General features: G+C 38.3%; 1 protein-coding gene across 1 annotated transcript in view; it reads left to right on the plus strand.

Annotated features, from left to right (window-relative positions):
• Positions 1-12,480, plus strand: part of LOC132815098 (probable aminopeptidase NPEPL1) — a 42,440-nt gene that overhangs the window by 21,001 nt on the left and 8,959 nt on the right. The window contains exons 5-10 of the mRNA XM_060823854.1: positions 1,521-1,602; positions 2,413-2,555; positions 3,290-3,367; positions 6,950-7,050; positions 7,575-7,698; positions 9,972-10,148. Of these exons, the coding sequence (XP_060679837.1) occupies positions 1,521-1,602; positions 2,413-2,555; positions 3,290-3,367; positions 6,950-7,050; positions 7,575-7,698; positions 9,972-10,148 (705 nt within the window). The remainder of the gene's footprint in view (positions 1-1,520; positions 1,603-2,412; positions 2,556-3,289; positions 3,368-6,949; positions 7,051-7,574; positions 7,699-9,971; positions 10,149-12,480) is intronic.

Consider the following 12,480-nt stretch of genomic DNA (forward strand, 5'->3'; position numbering starts at 1 on the left):
CAATGCTGCAACAGAGTATGCAAGGATAAAGTTTACCTGCTTGAACATCATGGTTTGCTATATCTTACAATTTTCCATTGTCATCAGCGTGGGCTACTTGGAAAAAACAAAAATCTCCACTTGATGGTTAATTTGCTGGGATCCAATTTTGTTTTTGCAGCATGTTTTTCTTTAAGTTTTTAAAAATTTATCTATGGGATATGGGTTTCATTGGCTGGTCAGCATTTATTATCTATCCATAGTCATCCTTGAGAAGGTGATGGTGAGCTGCCTCGTTGAAATGCTGCACACTATTTACTACATTCAGAATGTAAGTATATCTACTGTAACAGTTCAAGGATGTCAGGAAAAATATGAAATGTGAAAAAGCACACACAAAGTACCCATCTTTACATTGTGCCTATCACAATTCCAAGATATCCTAAAGCATTTTGCTGTCAATGAATGATTTTGAAATGTCAATATTGTAATCTATGAAAAGCACCCATTTTGCATAAAGCAATCTTGAATGAGCAGCACTGAGATAACAATGGTGATTGAGGTCTAAATTTTGGCTAGTCACTTGCTCTTTTTCAATATCATGTCTTTTTTTATGGACAGAGCAGATTTAACCTGAAATACTTCTTACAGGTTCATCAGTCCTTCAGTACTGCACTGGTGTGTTAGCTTTGTTTTTATTTTGAGTTCCTATAATGGAGCTTGAAAGTACAATCTTTCAATTCCATAGACAAATGTCTAACATTGTGTTTATCATAATTCTCCAAACCGGCTTGTAAATTGAGTGAGATGAATACACTTAATGGGTAAGTTCTGATCTAGCAGCATATGATTTGTGCACACATTGAGGTTGCAACTTCAGTTAGTTGTATCCTATTGATAGAGGGTTATACTGGATTGTAGCTATTGCAATTATGAAGGATTACTTTAAATAATTTGTAAATATTTTTCTGCATATTACTAAACTATGAATTTCCTTTATCAATTTGTAAGTGTTAGCTGTTTTTAGAAATGTATCTGTTTGTCTTAGCTGCTAGATAGTGGCTTTTGATTGAGACCATCACTCGTTATTGGAGCTCTGTTATTCTAGTCTGATGTAGAAATGCTGTGCTTCTTAGTTACCTTCTGTAGCCATGACCTGTTTTAATTTTATAACAGCAATTACTGTTAATTCACTTAAGTAATCAATGTTTCAATAAAAGGAAAGTACTGTAGATACTAGAGAGCTGAAATAATAACAGGAAGTGTTGGAGAAATAGAGTTGCAAGAAAAAGTTATAATGGACTCAAATGTTAAGTCAGTGTTTCTCTCTCCACTGGCAGATGCTGAGTTTCTCCAGGACTTTTTGTCAGGAATATATAATGTTTTAAAAATGATGTTCAGTTAGGCCCTGGAGAATAAGGTGATCTAACATTGATTTGACTAAAATTGTTGCAGTCACATATAGTATCTCACATATATCTTCAGCTTAAAATTATTTTTCATTTTGAGTACTTTATTTACAATGTTTTCTTTTCTGCTAGGAAATTGAACTTGTTGGATCTGAGCTGGGCATTATTCCCACTGTTATCCGTGGAGAGGAACTTAATCTCAAGGGATTTGGAGGTATCTATTATGTAGTAACTGATGTTTTTAAAGACCAAAATTATATTGTTTAAATATCTTTTCTATATTCAATTTTGTACTTAAGATAAACTTTTAAATGTGTTCTATATGTTTTTCAATGACTAACCTTCCTGTTTCCAGGATTAAGTATTCTTTGCCACAAGTTTATATAACTTGTTGTAATATTGGAATTTCACCATTAGGGAATGTGAGCATAATTGTTATATCACAATACCAGTCATGATTCAGGCACAAGTTAAGTCTTGCCACAGCAACTGGAGAATTTAAATCCAGTTAACTAAATATATGTGGAATAAAATGCTAGTAACCAATAAAGAAGACCATTTAAATATATTTTGTAAAATCAATCAGATTCACTAAAGTGTTTTTGGGGAAGGAAATCTACAGTCCTTTCTTGACAGTAAGTCAAATCTGACCTCTAATTACAGACCCACAGTATGTGGTTGACTTTTAACTGCTCTCTGAAATGGCTCAGCATGCTGCTCACCGTCAAGAAGACAACTCACCACCACCTGCTTAATAGAACAAGCAATAGATGCTGACTTAGTGATACCTATGTTCTGTGATTGAGTTGATTAAAAAAAATGTTAGTGTGGTTAGCCGTAGTTTGTTTCAGTTTATCGTTTTATTCCTTGTCTCCTTGAATACATAGTCAAACTGTGTGCTCAGTGTGAATTGAAATCTTCACTGCGAAGTTCATTGTAATTGGACCCTTACAATATCTGTTTGCGATCTTTTCACTTTGCATCCATTTTAAGTATTCATTTGATTTGCATTTATGTTGTTCAGGTATCTACGGAGTTGGAAAGGCTGCTGTGAGCCCACCGATTCTTGCGATACTTAGTTACACTCCAGAGGATGCTACACAAACTATAGCCTGGGTTGGCAAGGGTATTGTTTATGACACTGGTGGCCTCAGCATCAAATCAAAGGTGATGTAGCTTTCCTGTTTATCTGTTCTTACCCTTTGCTGATCACTCACGCTAGACCTAATACTGTACAATGTGAACAAATTTGATCCAATGTACCAATTGCAGAACATTGAATCTTTTATGAATTCAAAGTTAGCTTTGTATGTAAGATAAAATCCAATATATTTTGTTTCCATACAATTGAGAGCAAACAAACTTGAGGCTGTGACTTGCATACCCAATATTGTGACACAGATTTATAAACTAGCCAGTATATGTGAGTTCCTTAGTGTCTGGGTTTTGATACATTTCAGTGTCAACAATTTATGTCTGGCATTATGTTTAGCAATACCAACAAAAATTCTTTACTGACGACCAAAAATACTGTAAAATGTGTAAGTGTGCATATTTGAACATGATTAAATGCCATAGTTTACCAATTTTAATCTAATGAAAAATTAACAACAGTCCTGCTGAAACGGTGAGTGCATCAAGTTATGACTATTCAGGTTGATGACTTTTAATCTGATTTTTTTTAAGGTTATATTCCAAAATGTGATGAGCACCAATATAGTTAAATTGCACAATATAATTAATACAGTGAAGAACTTGCTAACCACAGAAGACTAAAAAATAATCTTTACTTATTAAAATAAAATACCATTATAAATTTGTGATATATTTTATGTCTTTGTAATTATTTTACTGGATTATACTTTTATGAGCATGTAAGTTGAATTGATATATTTTTGTAGACCTGTATGCCAGGTATGAAGAGGGATTGTGGGGGTGCTGCTGCTGTCCTAGGAGCCTTCAGAGCAGCCGTGAAACAGGTGAGTAATTTTTCTCTGTTACTGGTGGTAAGGGATGCAGAAGTTTTGCTGAGTGAGGAATTTTCCTAATTTTTTGAGTCATGAAGAGCATGTTTCAGAGATTCTTCAGATTGAAGAAGTGTCACTGTCCTCCAGGCGTTAACTCTACTTCCTCTCCAGACATGCTGCCAGACCTGCTGAGTTTTTCCATCAATTTCTGTTTATACAGGTATAATGCATAATCAAGAACACTGATGGTATTCTATTCTTTATCACAAGACGAATTGAACATTAAAGTAAAGGATGGTATGTTGCATTTATTGAGAACATTGCTGAGATCGCATCTCATACTGTGTGCAGTTTTGGTCTCCTCATTTAAGGAAGGATGTAATGCAATAGAGATGGTTCAGAGGAGGTTTACTTAATTGATGTGGGTGGATTGTCTTATGAGGGTAGGTTGAACAGACAGAGCTTGTTTCCTCAGGAGTTTAGAAGTGTGAGGGGTGAGCTGTTTGAAGCGTGTACGATTCTGAATGGTATTGACAGGATGGATGTGGGAAGGATATTTTCTCTTCTGGGTGAGCCCAGCCAGTGTTCTAAAATTAATGATTACCACTTTAAGGCAGCGCAGAGAATTTGTTTCTCTCTTGGGGTTGTGTAACTTTGAATTTTCTGCTCAGAAGGCAGTGAAAGTTTTTTTTTAGGACAGAGATTGATAACCTTTGATTCCTTCACTTAATAAGACTATCAGGGATAGATGGGAATGTAGAACTCCTGTAAGCAAACAGATCAGTTGCTGTTTTGTTGAATGGTGGAACAGACTCAATGGGCCAAGTGGGTGACTACTGCTCCTGTTCCATAGGTTTATGCATACCCACACTTCTTATCTTTAAACTCAGTGTGAAACTCTGTCATGATATGATTGTTGTAAACTGGCATTTCCTTCACATGAAGTTACTGATTAATCCTGTTTTATTGCACCAAGCCAGGTCCAGAACAGATCTCTGTTAGCTTCAGATATTGTTCTAAACTCATTTTGCAGACTACCTTTGCTAATCTGATTTGTCCAATTGAGATGTGAATTTACGTTGACCATTGTTATTGCATTACCATGAATCTTACTGTATGTTCCAACTTCCATTAGAACTACTGCTAAGGTGCCTATAAACCTTTTCCACAAATGGCTTTTGCTATTTCTAATCATGCCCCAAACTGATTCTACGTTGATCTTTCAAACTAAAGTCATCTTTTGCTACTGTATTAATAACATCCTTAATTAATTGATCTTTCCTTAGCTTCCTGAGTTGAAGTTTCAAATATCCTTCAATATCTAGGGCCTGGCCTTGATTGCCTTCAGCTGTGTCTTTGTAATAGCTAAAAATGTGTTGCTGGAAAAGCGCAGCAGGCCAGGCAGCATCCAAGGAGCAGGAGAATCGACGTTTCGGGCATGAGCCCTTCTTCAGGACTCTTGAAGAAGGGCTCATGCCCGAAACGTCGATTCTCCTGCTCCTTGGGTGCTGCCTGACCTGCTGCACTTTTCCAGCAACACATTTTTCATATCAGAGCTGAAAGAAAGATGTTTAGTTTCACAAAAGCTACACCTGGTATGTCCAAGCTGAGTAAGAAACTGAAATGCCTCTGTTTGTAAAATATAACTCCGAGCTTCCAGTTGCCTGAAACTTCAACACACCACGGTATTCCCATGCCAGACCTGCTGCAGTCAGCCTCATCTCAAGCTTGAAGGACAGTGCCTCATTTTCTGCTTGGGGACCCTACAACCTCTGGGACTCGATATTGAGTTGAGTAACTTTAGAGCCTTATTCCATCCTTCTGTTTTTTTTACCCAAACCCACACCCAGTCCTGTTATGATATGTGATGCTTTTAGCACAGCCAACCCATTTTCACCCACTCTGAGGCCTGATATCTAATTACATGGTTTCCTTTCAGCATAGGTTACCCATTCTGTGCTACCCTCGGCTCTCATTATAAATTATTCAGCTTCTATTACTGAGAATATTTTACTGTGAGTCCACCAAGCTTCTATCCTGAGTGCACTCCTCCTCTACAGTGCTGAGACATGGTAAACATATGTTAGGGAGAAAAGGCTGAACAGTTTCCACCTTCATATTCTCAGGCATATCCTGGTGATCTCTTGGCAGGGTGGGGTCATCACCTGAGGGCCTGAATGTTCTGTTTCCTTCAATGAACATTCCTTGTCAAGCCAATACTAGGTGAATGGCAGCTTAATACCCAAAGACCTTCTGTACAATGGGAAATCCAGGAAGTTGTAACCTGTGAATTCAATATCCACTATAAGGACATCTGAAAGAGAGATATGCAAATGAAAACATTGACACAGACAACTGCAGAACAGTTGCTGATGGACGTGTCATCTTTCAGGCTGACTGTTTGGAGGGGCATTGTAAAATGTGTGATGAAATGGAAAACACAGCTGGTTGAGAAGTTTGGGGGGCACAGAAAATGGAGATCAGTGAATAATACAACTTCATAGTCAATTATCTTCTGTAACAAAAAAAATGACAGACTACCATGCCAAAGTGGTACTTTGGGCCATACTAAATTAAGTTTAAGAGTTAGTTAATCACCAAGGCACAATAATCTTAAGGGATGGAAGACTGCCAGAGAGACCATGCTGTGAGTGGAGCAAAATTAATTTGAAAATTGTCGATGGCAGCTAATGCAATGTTTTGCATTAAGTAGAAATTATACTTCTAATTGTCCTCGATATACATCTTATTCACTCTTGTGACAACCTCCTGATACTGCATCTTCCAAGTTTTATGTACAGTAATACCTATTGCTAAGTGACCTTGAATAGTGAATGCATACTTATAACTGTGTTGACCAGTTGCATCTTATTGTACCTGTTCTGACTTGAAAGACATTTGCCACAGTGGATGTGGCTGGATCTATGCCTCAGACTGTATTTTGTCTGAGGGTTTATCATTTTTTTCCTTCTATTATTTCATAAGTTGAGTGCACTAGCATTTGTTGCTCATCCCAAATTGTCCTTGAATGAAATGTCTTGCTGAGCTATTACAGAAACTTTATGAATACAAAGATCCAGTATATTTCATTGTAATGTAATTTCCTTCTGAATTCTTTTTCACAGGATGCTGCAGTAAGATTGCATTTGTTTTTCTATTGGCCTTTATTAATTTGTGCTACTATTTTTAATATCTAATTCACCAAGGTTGCTGTGCTTCTCAGTATTTTATTCGAATATTACAATTTAAGGCGATTCCCATAACCTTTCTTTCAAAATATAACGCTTCACAATTTTTCTACGTTCTACTTTCACTATGTTTACCTCTGCATTTCGCATTCTACTGTTTTTCACCAACAACTTGCACATTCACCTCAATTCATATGATATTAATTTCACAAGAATATGGTTAATTCTGTATTGCACACAATGAGAAGATTACATGTCGGTTACTTACTGAGTTTGACTTGATATATTTACAACAATAATATTGTTGATTTTTAAACTGCATGATGTATTTACAACTAGTTTCTAGTTTAAAATGCCATTGTTTATAACCTTGTTATCCTTAAGGAATTTCATTTCTCTTAATCAGGGTTTTAAAGAGAATTTGCATGCATTGTTCTGCCTGGCAGAGAATGCAGTTGGAGCTAATGCTACAAGACCAGATGATATTCACCAACTGTACTCTGGAAAGTGAGTTAATGGATTGACGTGCTGAATGTGTCCCTAATGCCTCTTAACTTTATTCCACTAAAAGAACAAGAACACAAGAATTAGAAGCAGAGCAGACATGGTTTAAACTTGGTTTCTTTAGGAATACCTTGGTGTGCATTTACTGTATTCACTCTAAATTCCAGTCAGAATGCAACATTAAAAAAAAATTAAGATCATTCTTGCCATTACTTTTTACCCAACATATAAAAAGTTATGAGTGGGACAGTGTTATTTCTGTAGAAGAAACATGAAACAGACTCAAATACTGTTTGATAATATTTTGACTGGATGCTTAGCTTGGTTTATGGTCTTGAATATTTGCTGTTTAATTCCATGCTTTCTGTAAATCATAAGTACATAATCTTACACAAATTTGCAGATAACTTCTATCACAGCATGCTGTGCGTGAAGAAAGTGAAATGAAGTATTGAGTCAACAATATAATAATAATAAACAATATCAGTTTTGATCTTCTGCTTACAAAACCTTATTTTACTCAACAGAACAGTTGAAATTAATAACACAGATGCAGAGGGCCGCCTGGTTTTGGCTGATGGCGTGTCATATGCGTGCAAAGATCTTAAAGCAGACATCATCTTGGATATTGCTACTTTAACTGGAGCTCAGGTAGGTAACCATTCCAATATATTTTGATCGAACTCTTAATTTTCACAGACACCTAAGATTACCTTGTGTTGGTGGGTACAAATTGGTCTTTTAACTGGAAGTTACACTTATTGTGAGGTAGCGACATTCAAAAATAAAGAAGTGTATTATTAAATCGGAGAGGGGTCAGAAACGATTTACCAGGATGTTGCCAGGGATCAAGGGTTTGAGTTACAAAGAAAGGCTGGATAGACTAGGATTTTATTCACTGCAGCGGAGATGGTTGAGCGGTTACCTTTATAGAGATCTATAAAATCATGAGGGGTATAGATAAAGTGAGTAGCAAGGGTCTTTTCCCTAGAGTGGGGGAGTTCAAAACTAGAGGGTGTTTTTTAAGATGAGAGGAGAAAGATTTAAAAAGGACATGAGAGGCAACTGTTATACACATATAGTAGTTCGTATGTGGAATGAACTACCAGAGGAAGTGGTACATGCAGATATAGTTACAACACTTAAAAGACATTTGTATATGAATAGGAAAGGTTTGGAGGGATATGGGTCAAAAGCAGGCAGACGGGACTAGTTTGATTTGGGAACATGGTCAGCGTGGACTAGTTGGACTGAAAGGTCTGTTTCCATGCTGCATCACTCTATAAATATATGTTAGCTATATGCTGTTTCATTTCTGTTTTGTTTTTACTGTATTAAATCTTAATACACACCCGCAACTGTATAGAGGTCATTGGAATATGTTCAGTTAGTTTGGGTTAGGTGTGGTCATGATTATGTATAAATATTGCTGATGTGTAGATCCAATGCACTGTGACGTATGGATCCTTCCTTCCTTCCTCTCCTTCCTTCCTTCCTCCCTCTCCCTTCCTCCCTCTCCCTTCCTTCCTCTCCCTTCCTTCCTTTCTCTTCCTTCCTCTCCCTTCCTTCCTTTCTCTTCCTTCTTTCTCTCCCTTCCTTCCTCTCCCTTCCTTCCTTTCTCTTCCTTCCTTCCTTCCTTTCTCTTCCTTCTTTCTCTCCCCCTCTTCTCCCTTCCCCCCCAGGTACTAGAGGATTGTCTGTGAGACAATCTATTTTACTGAAATGTGCCTTTTGCCAAGGATATGTTTATGGGCTGTTATTATATTGGAACAGTTAGTTAGTAATATTTAAAATGTATAATTTCATTGAGCATTTTGATAGAAGTGCAACTAAGCCAATTTTAAAAACAAAATTGTGTGTATTAGAAGTGTAGTGTAAAAATAAAATTTGTTTTGATTAACGTTGAGTACTTTGACCAGCAAATTGCATCTGGAATGCAACACCTTACACATACCTTTAAAATAGGAAAAAGTTAGGGTTTAGACTATCGTAATATATTTTGGGGGGATTTGATCTGGTCTGTAACAATTGACATATAGTGTTTATGGACTGTCTCAGAATTAGAATTTAAGTAATTTATCAAAATCTCCATTAAAGCTAGAACATAAAGAAAAGTATTAATTTTGTAGATAACACAGTATTTAAATTGGAATAACAGAACCGGTATCTTGACCTCAGGTTTAAACTAAACAAATAACACTCTTCAGTCCAATAGGATCAACTATATATTTTCCGAGTGTCATAGCTTCTTCTTAGTCCTATACAGCCTTAAAGTAGAGATTTCACCACCCACCCCTAGCTCCCAGTCACCCTCCCCAACCAATCCCTGACAACCTCACACAATCGCCTCCTCTTCCTCCTTCTCCACATCTGTGCACCTGTGACACTCAGGTCAGACCCATCCCTAACTAAAGGTGTCCCTGATCTTGGCCTCAGCTAAATGTGACCCCTGTGACAACCTCATTTGCCCTACTCACTAGTGAGCTTATTAACAACCAGCATGGGAGAGAGCCAATTTGGGATTGGTCCTAAACCCCCAGCCCCTGTGACTGAGTTTTCCAAGATGATTTGAGGACTTTCAGGGGCAGATCTGCCCATTACACCTGTGTTTTGAGAGTATTGGCTACTGGTGCATTTGCAATTGACCATTGGCAATGTGCAATATCAATTCAAAAGCTACACTTTTAAACATTTTTGGTAGTTTCAAATATAGGATAATGAACTATCCTATTCATTCATTCTCTGCTCTTAGTGCATTTTTATATATCTTCTGTGCAAATTACCTTCCACCATTCCAACTTGTCAAATTTTCAGTTTTGGCTCCTGTATGGCAATAGGTAGTTATATTTATTTTAGGTTACAGGGTTGGCTTTCGGTTTATAGTTGTTGAGAAAACAAATCTCTTGATTTTCTTTTTCAACCAGGGTATTGCTACTGGAAAGTATCATGCTGGGCTGCTTACCAATAGTGAAGAATGGGAGCAAGCCTGTGTAAAAGCTGGGCAGAATAGTGGTGATCTTGTGCAGCCAATGGTGTATTGTCCTGAATTGCATTTCAGCGAATTTACTTCTGCTGTGGCAGACATGAAAAATTTTGTGTCGGTAAGTTAATAATGACACCAACTAACCAAATGGGCAACTTTGGTTGGTTTGGGCTGATTTTGTATATTATTTGTTCTTTTAGTTTTGTTTGGATTCTCTTTAAGACATTAATGTTCGGTTCAGATCAACTGTTTCTGTATCATTTTGCAAAGTAGAATATAGTGTAAAATGTCACTGAAAAATTAACTGGTCAATCCAGTCATACCTAAATTTCCTGAACCTTTTCTGTACCCAGGAAACTAAACAGCTGTTCTCGACTTATATGTTACTAATGTTTGTATTGGTTATCATGAAATTGACATCAGTTCAAGATGGTAGCATCTGCGGAGCAGGGGATGAATGTTTCAAGATAAGCCCTTCATCAAGATTGAGGATCCCTTGTGGCCTGAGGGGTCTGAGAGTTAAAGGGGAGGTTGGTGGTGGGGAGTAACTGGGAAAGCAATGGGGAGTGAAGGTGACAGGTGGGAAGGAAGATGGACAAGTAGGACAGTTTAGGAGGATGGTGATGAGTTGAAGAGTCGGATCTGCGATAAGATGGAAGGAGGGGAAATAAGGAAACTGGTGAAATTCACATTGATCCTGTAAGGTTTGAGAGTCCGAGTTAAAAGATGAGGCGTTCTTCCTCCAGGCGTCGGATAGTTGGAGTTTGGTCGTGGAGGAAGCCCAGACTTACATGTCATTGTCGGAATGGGAGGGGGGTGGTTAGTGTTCGGCCACAGGGCAGTGGGTTTGTTTGGTGCCTGTGTCCCAGAGATGTTCTATGGGGAAGGTAGGGCCGATCAGGGATAGTGTAGGAAACTTGTGCTTGGAGTCTGAGCAGATAGGGGAAGGCCTAATTGAGTTTTTTGCTTCAGTTTTCACTAAGGAAAGGGATCTTGTTGTGAATGAGAACTTTGAGGAGCTTGAACAGATCAAGATTGATGAAGTTGATGTGCTGGACATTTTGGCAAACTTTAAGATTAATATGTCCCCAGGACCAGACAAGATTTATCCCTAGGCTGCTCCGGGAAGCGAGAAAGGAGGTTGCTAAGCTGCTGGTGAAGATCTTTACTTGCTCACATTCCACGGGAGTCATACCGGAGGATTGGAAGGAGGCGAATGTTGTTCCTCTTTTCAAGAGGGGTAATAGGGAAATCCCTGGCGATTACAGACCAGTCAGTCTTACGTCTGTGGTCAGCAAAGTTTTGGAAAGAATTCTGAGGGATAGGATTTATGACTATTTAGAAAAGCATACCGTCATTAAAGGCAGTCAGCATGGCTTTGTGAGGGGCAGGTCGTGCCTCACAAAAATCTTATTGAGTTCTTTGAGGAGGTGACAAGACAGGTTGATGAAGGTTGAGCAGTGGATGTGGTGTATATGGACTTCAGCAAGACTTTTGATAAGGTTCCCCGTGGTAGGCTCATTCATAAAGTCAGGAAGTATAAGATACAGGGAGATTTGGCTATCTGGATTCAGAATTGGTTGGCAGACAGAAGGCAGAGAGTGGTTGTAGATGGAAAGTATTCTACTGGAGGTCAGTGTTGAGTGGTGTCCCGCAGAGCTCTGTTCTTGGGCTCTGCTTTTTGTAGTTTTTATAAATGACTTGGATGAGGAGATTGAGGGGTGGGTTATTAAAATTGCAGATGACCCAAAGATTGGAGGTGCTTTTGATAGTATCGAGGGCAATTGCCGGCTGCAGGATGCAGAGAAATGGCAGATGGTGTTCAACCTAAATAAATGCAAAGTGATGCATTTTGGAATGTCAAACTCGAATGCTGAATATATGATTAAAGACTGGATTCTTGACAGTGTGGAGGAACAGAGGGATCTTGGTGTTCAAGTAAATAGATCCCTCAAAGTTGCCACCTGAGTGGATAGGTTTGTTAAGAAAGCATATGGTGTTTTGGCTTCCATTAATAGAGGGATCGAGTTTAAGAACAGCAAGGTTTCGTTACAGCTGTACAAGTCCCTAGTGAGACCACACTTGGAATATTGTGTCCACTTCTGGTTGTCCTACTATAGGAAAGATATAGAAGCTTTGACGAGGGAGCAAAGAAGGTTTTCCAGGATGCTGCCTTATGAAGGGCTTGCCTTATGAAGACAGGTTGACTAAGCTCAAACTTTTCTCTCTGAAGAGAAGGAGGAAGAGAGGTGACCTGATTGAGGTATACAAGGTAATGAGAGGCATGGATAGAGTCAATAGTCAGAGACTTTTCCCCAGGGCAGGATTGACTGGCACGAGGGGGTCATAGTTTTGAGATACTAGGAGAAAAGTATAGAAGAGACATCAGAAGAAGGTTCTTTACACAGAGAGTTGTGAATGCATTGAATGTGTTGCCAGCGGTGGTGGTG

The sequence above is a fragment of the Hemiscyllium ocellatum genome, chromosome 4 (assembly GCF_020745735.1).
Source record: "Hemiscyllium ocellatum isolate sHemOce1 chromosome 4, sHemOce1.pat.X.cur, whole genome shotgun sequence".
NCBI lineage: Eukaryota > Metazoa > Chordata > Chondrichthyes > Orectolobiformes > Hemiscylliidae > Hemiscyllium > Hemiscyllium ocellatum.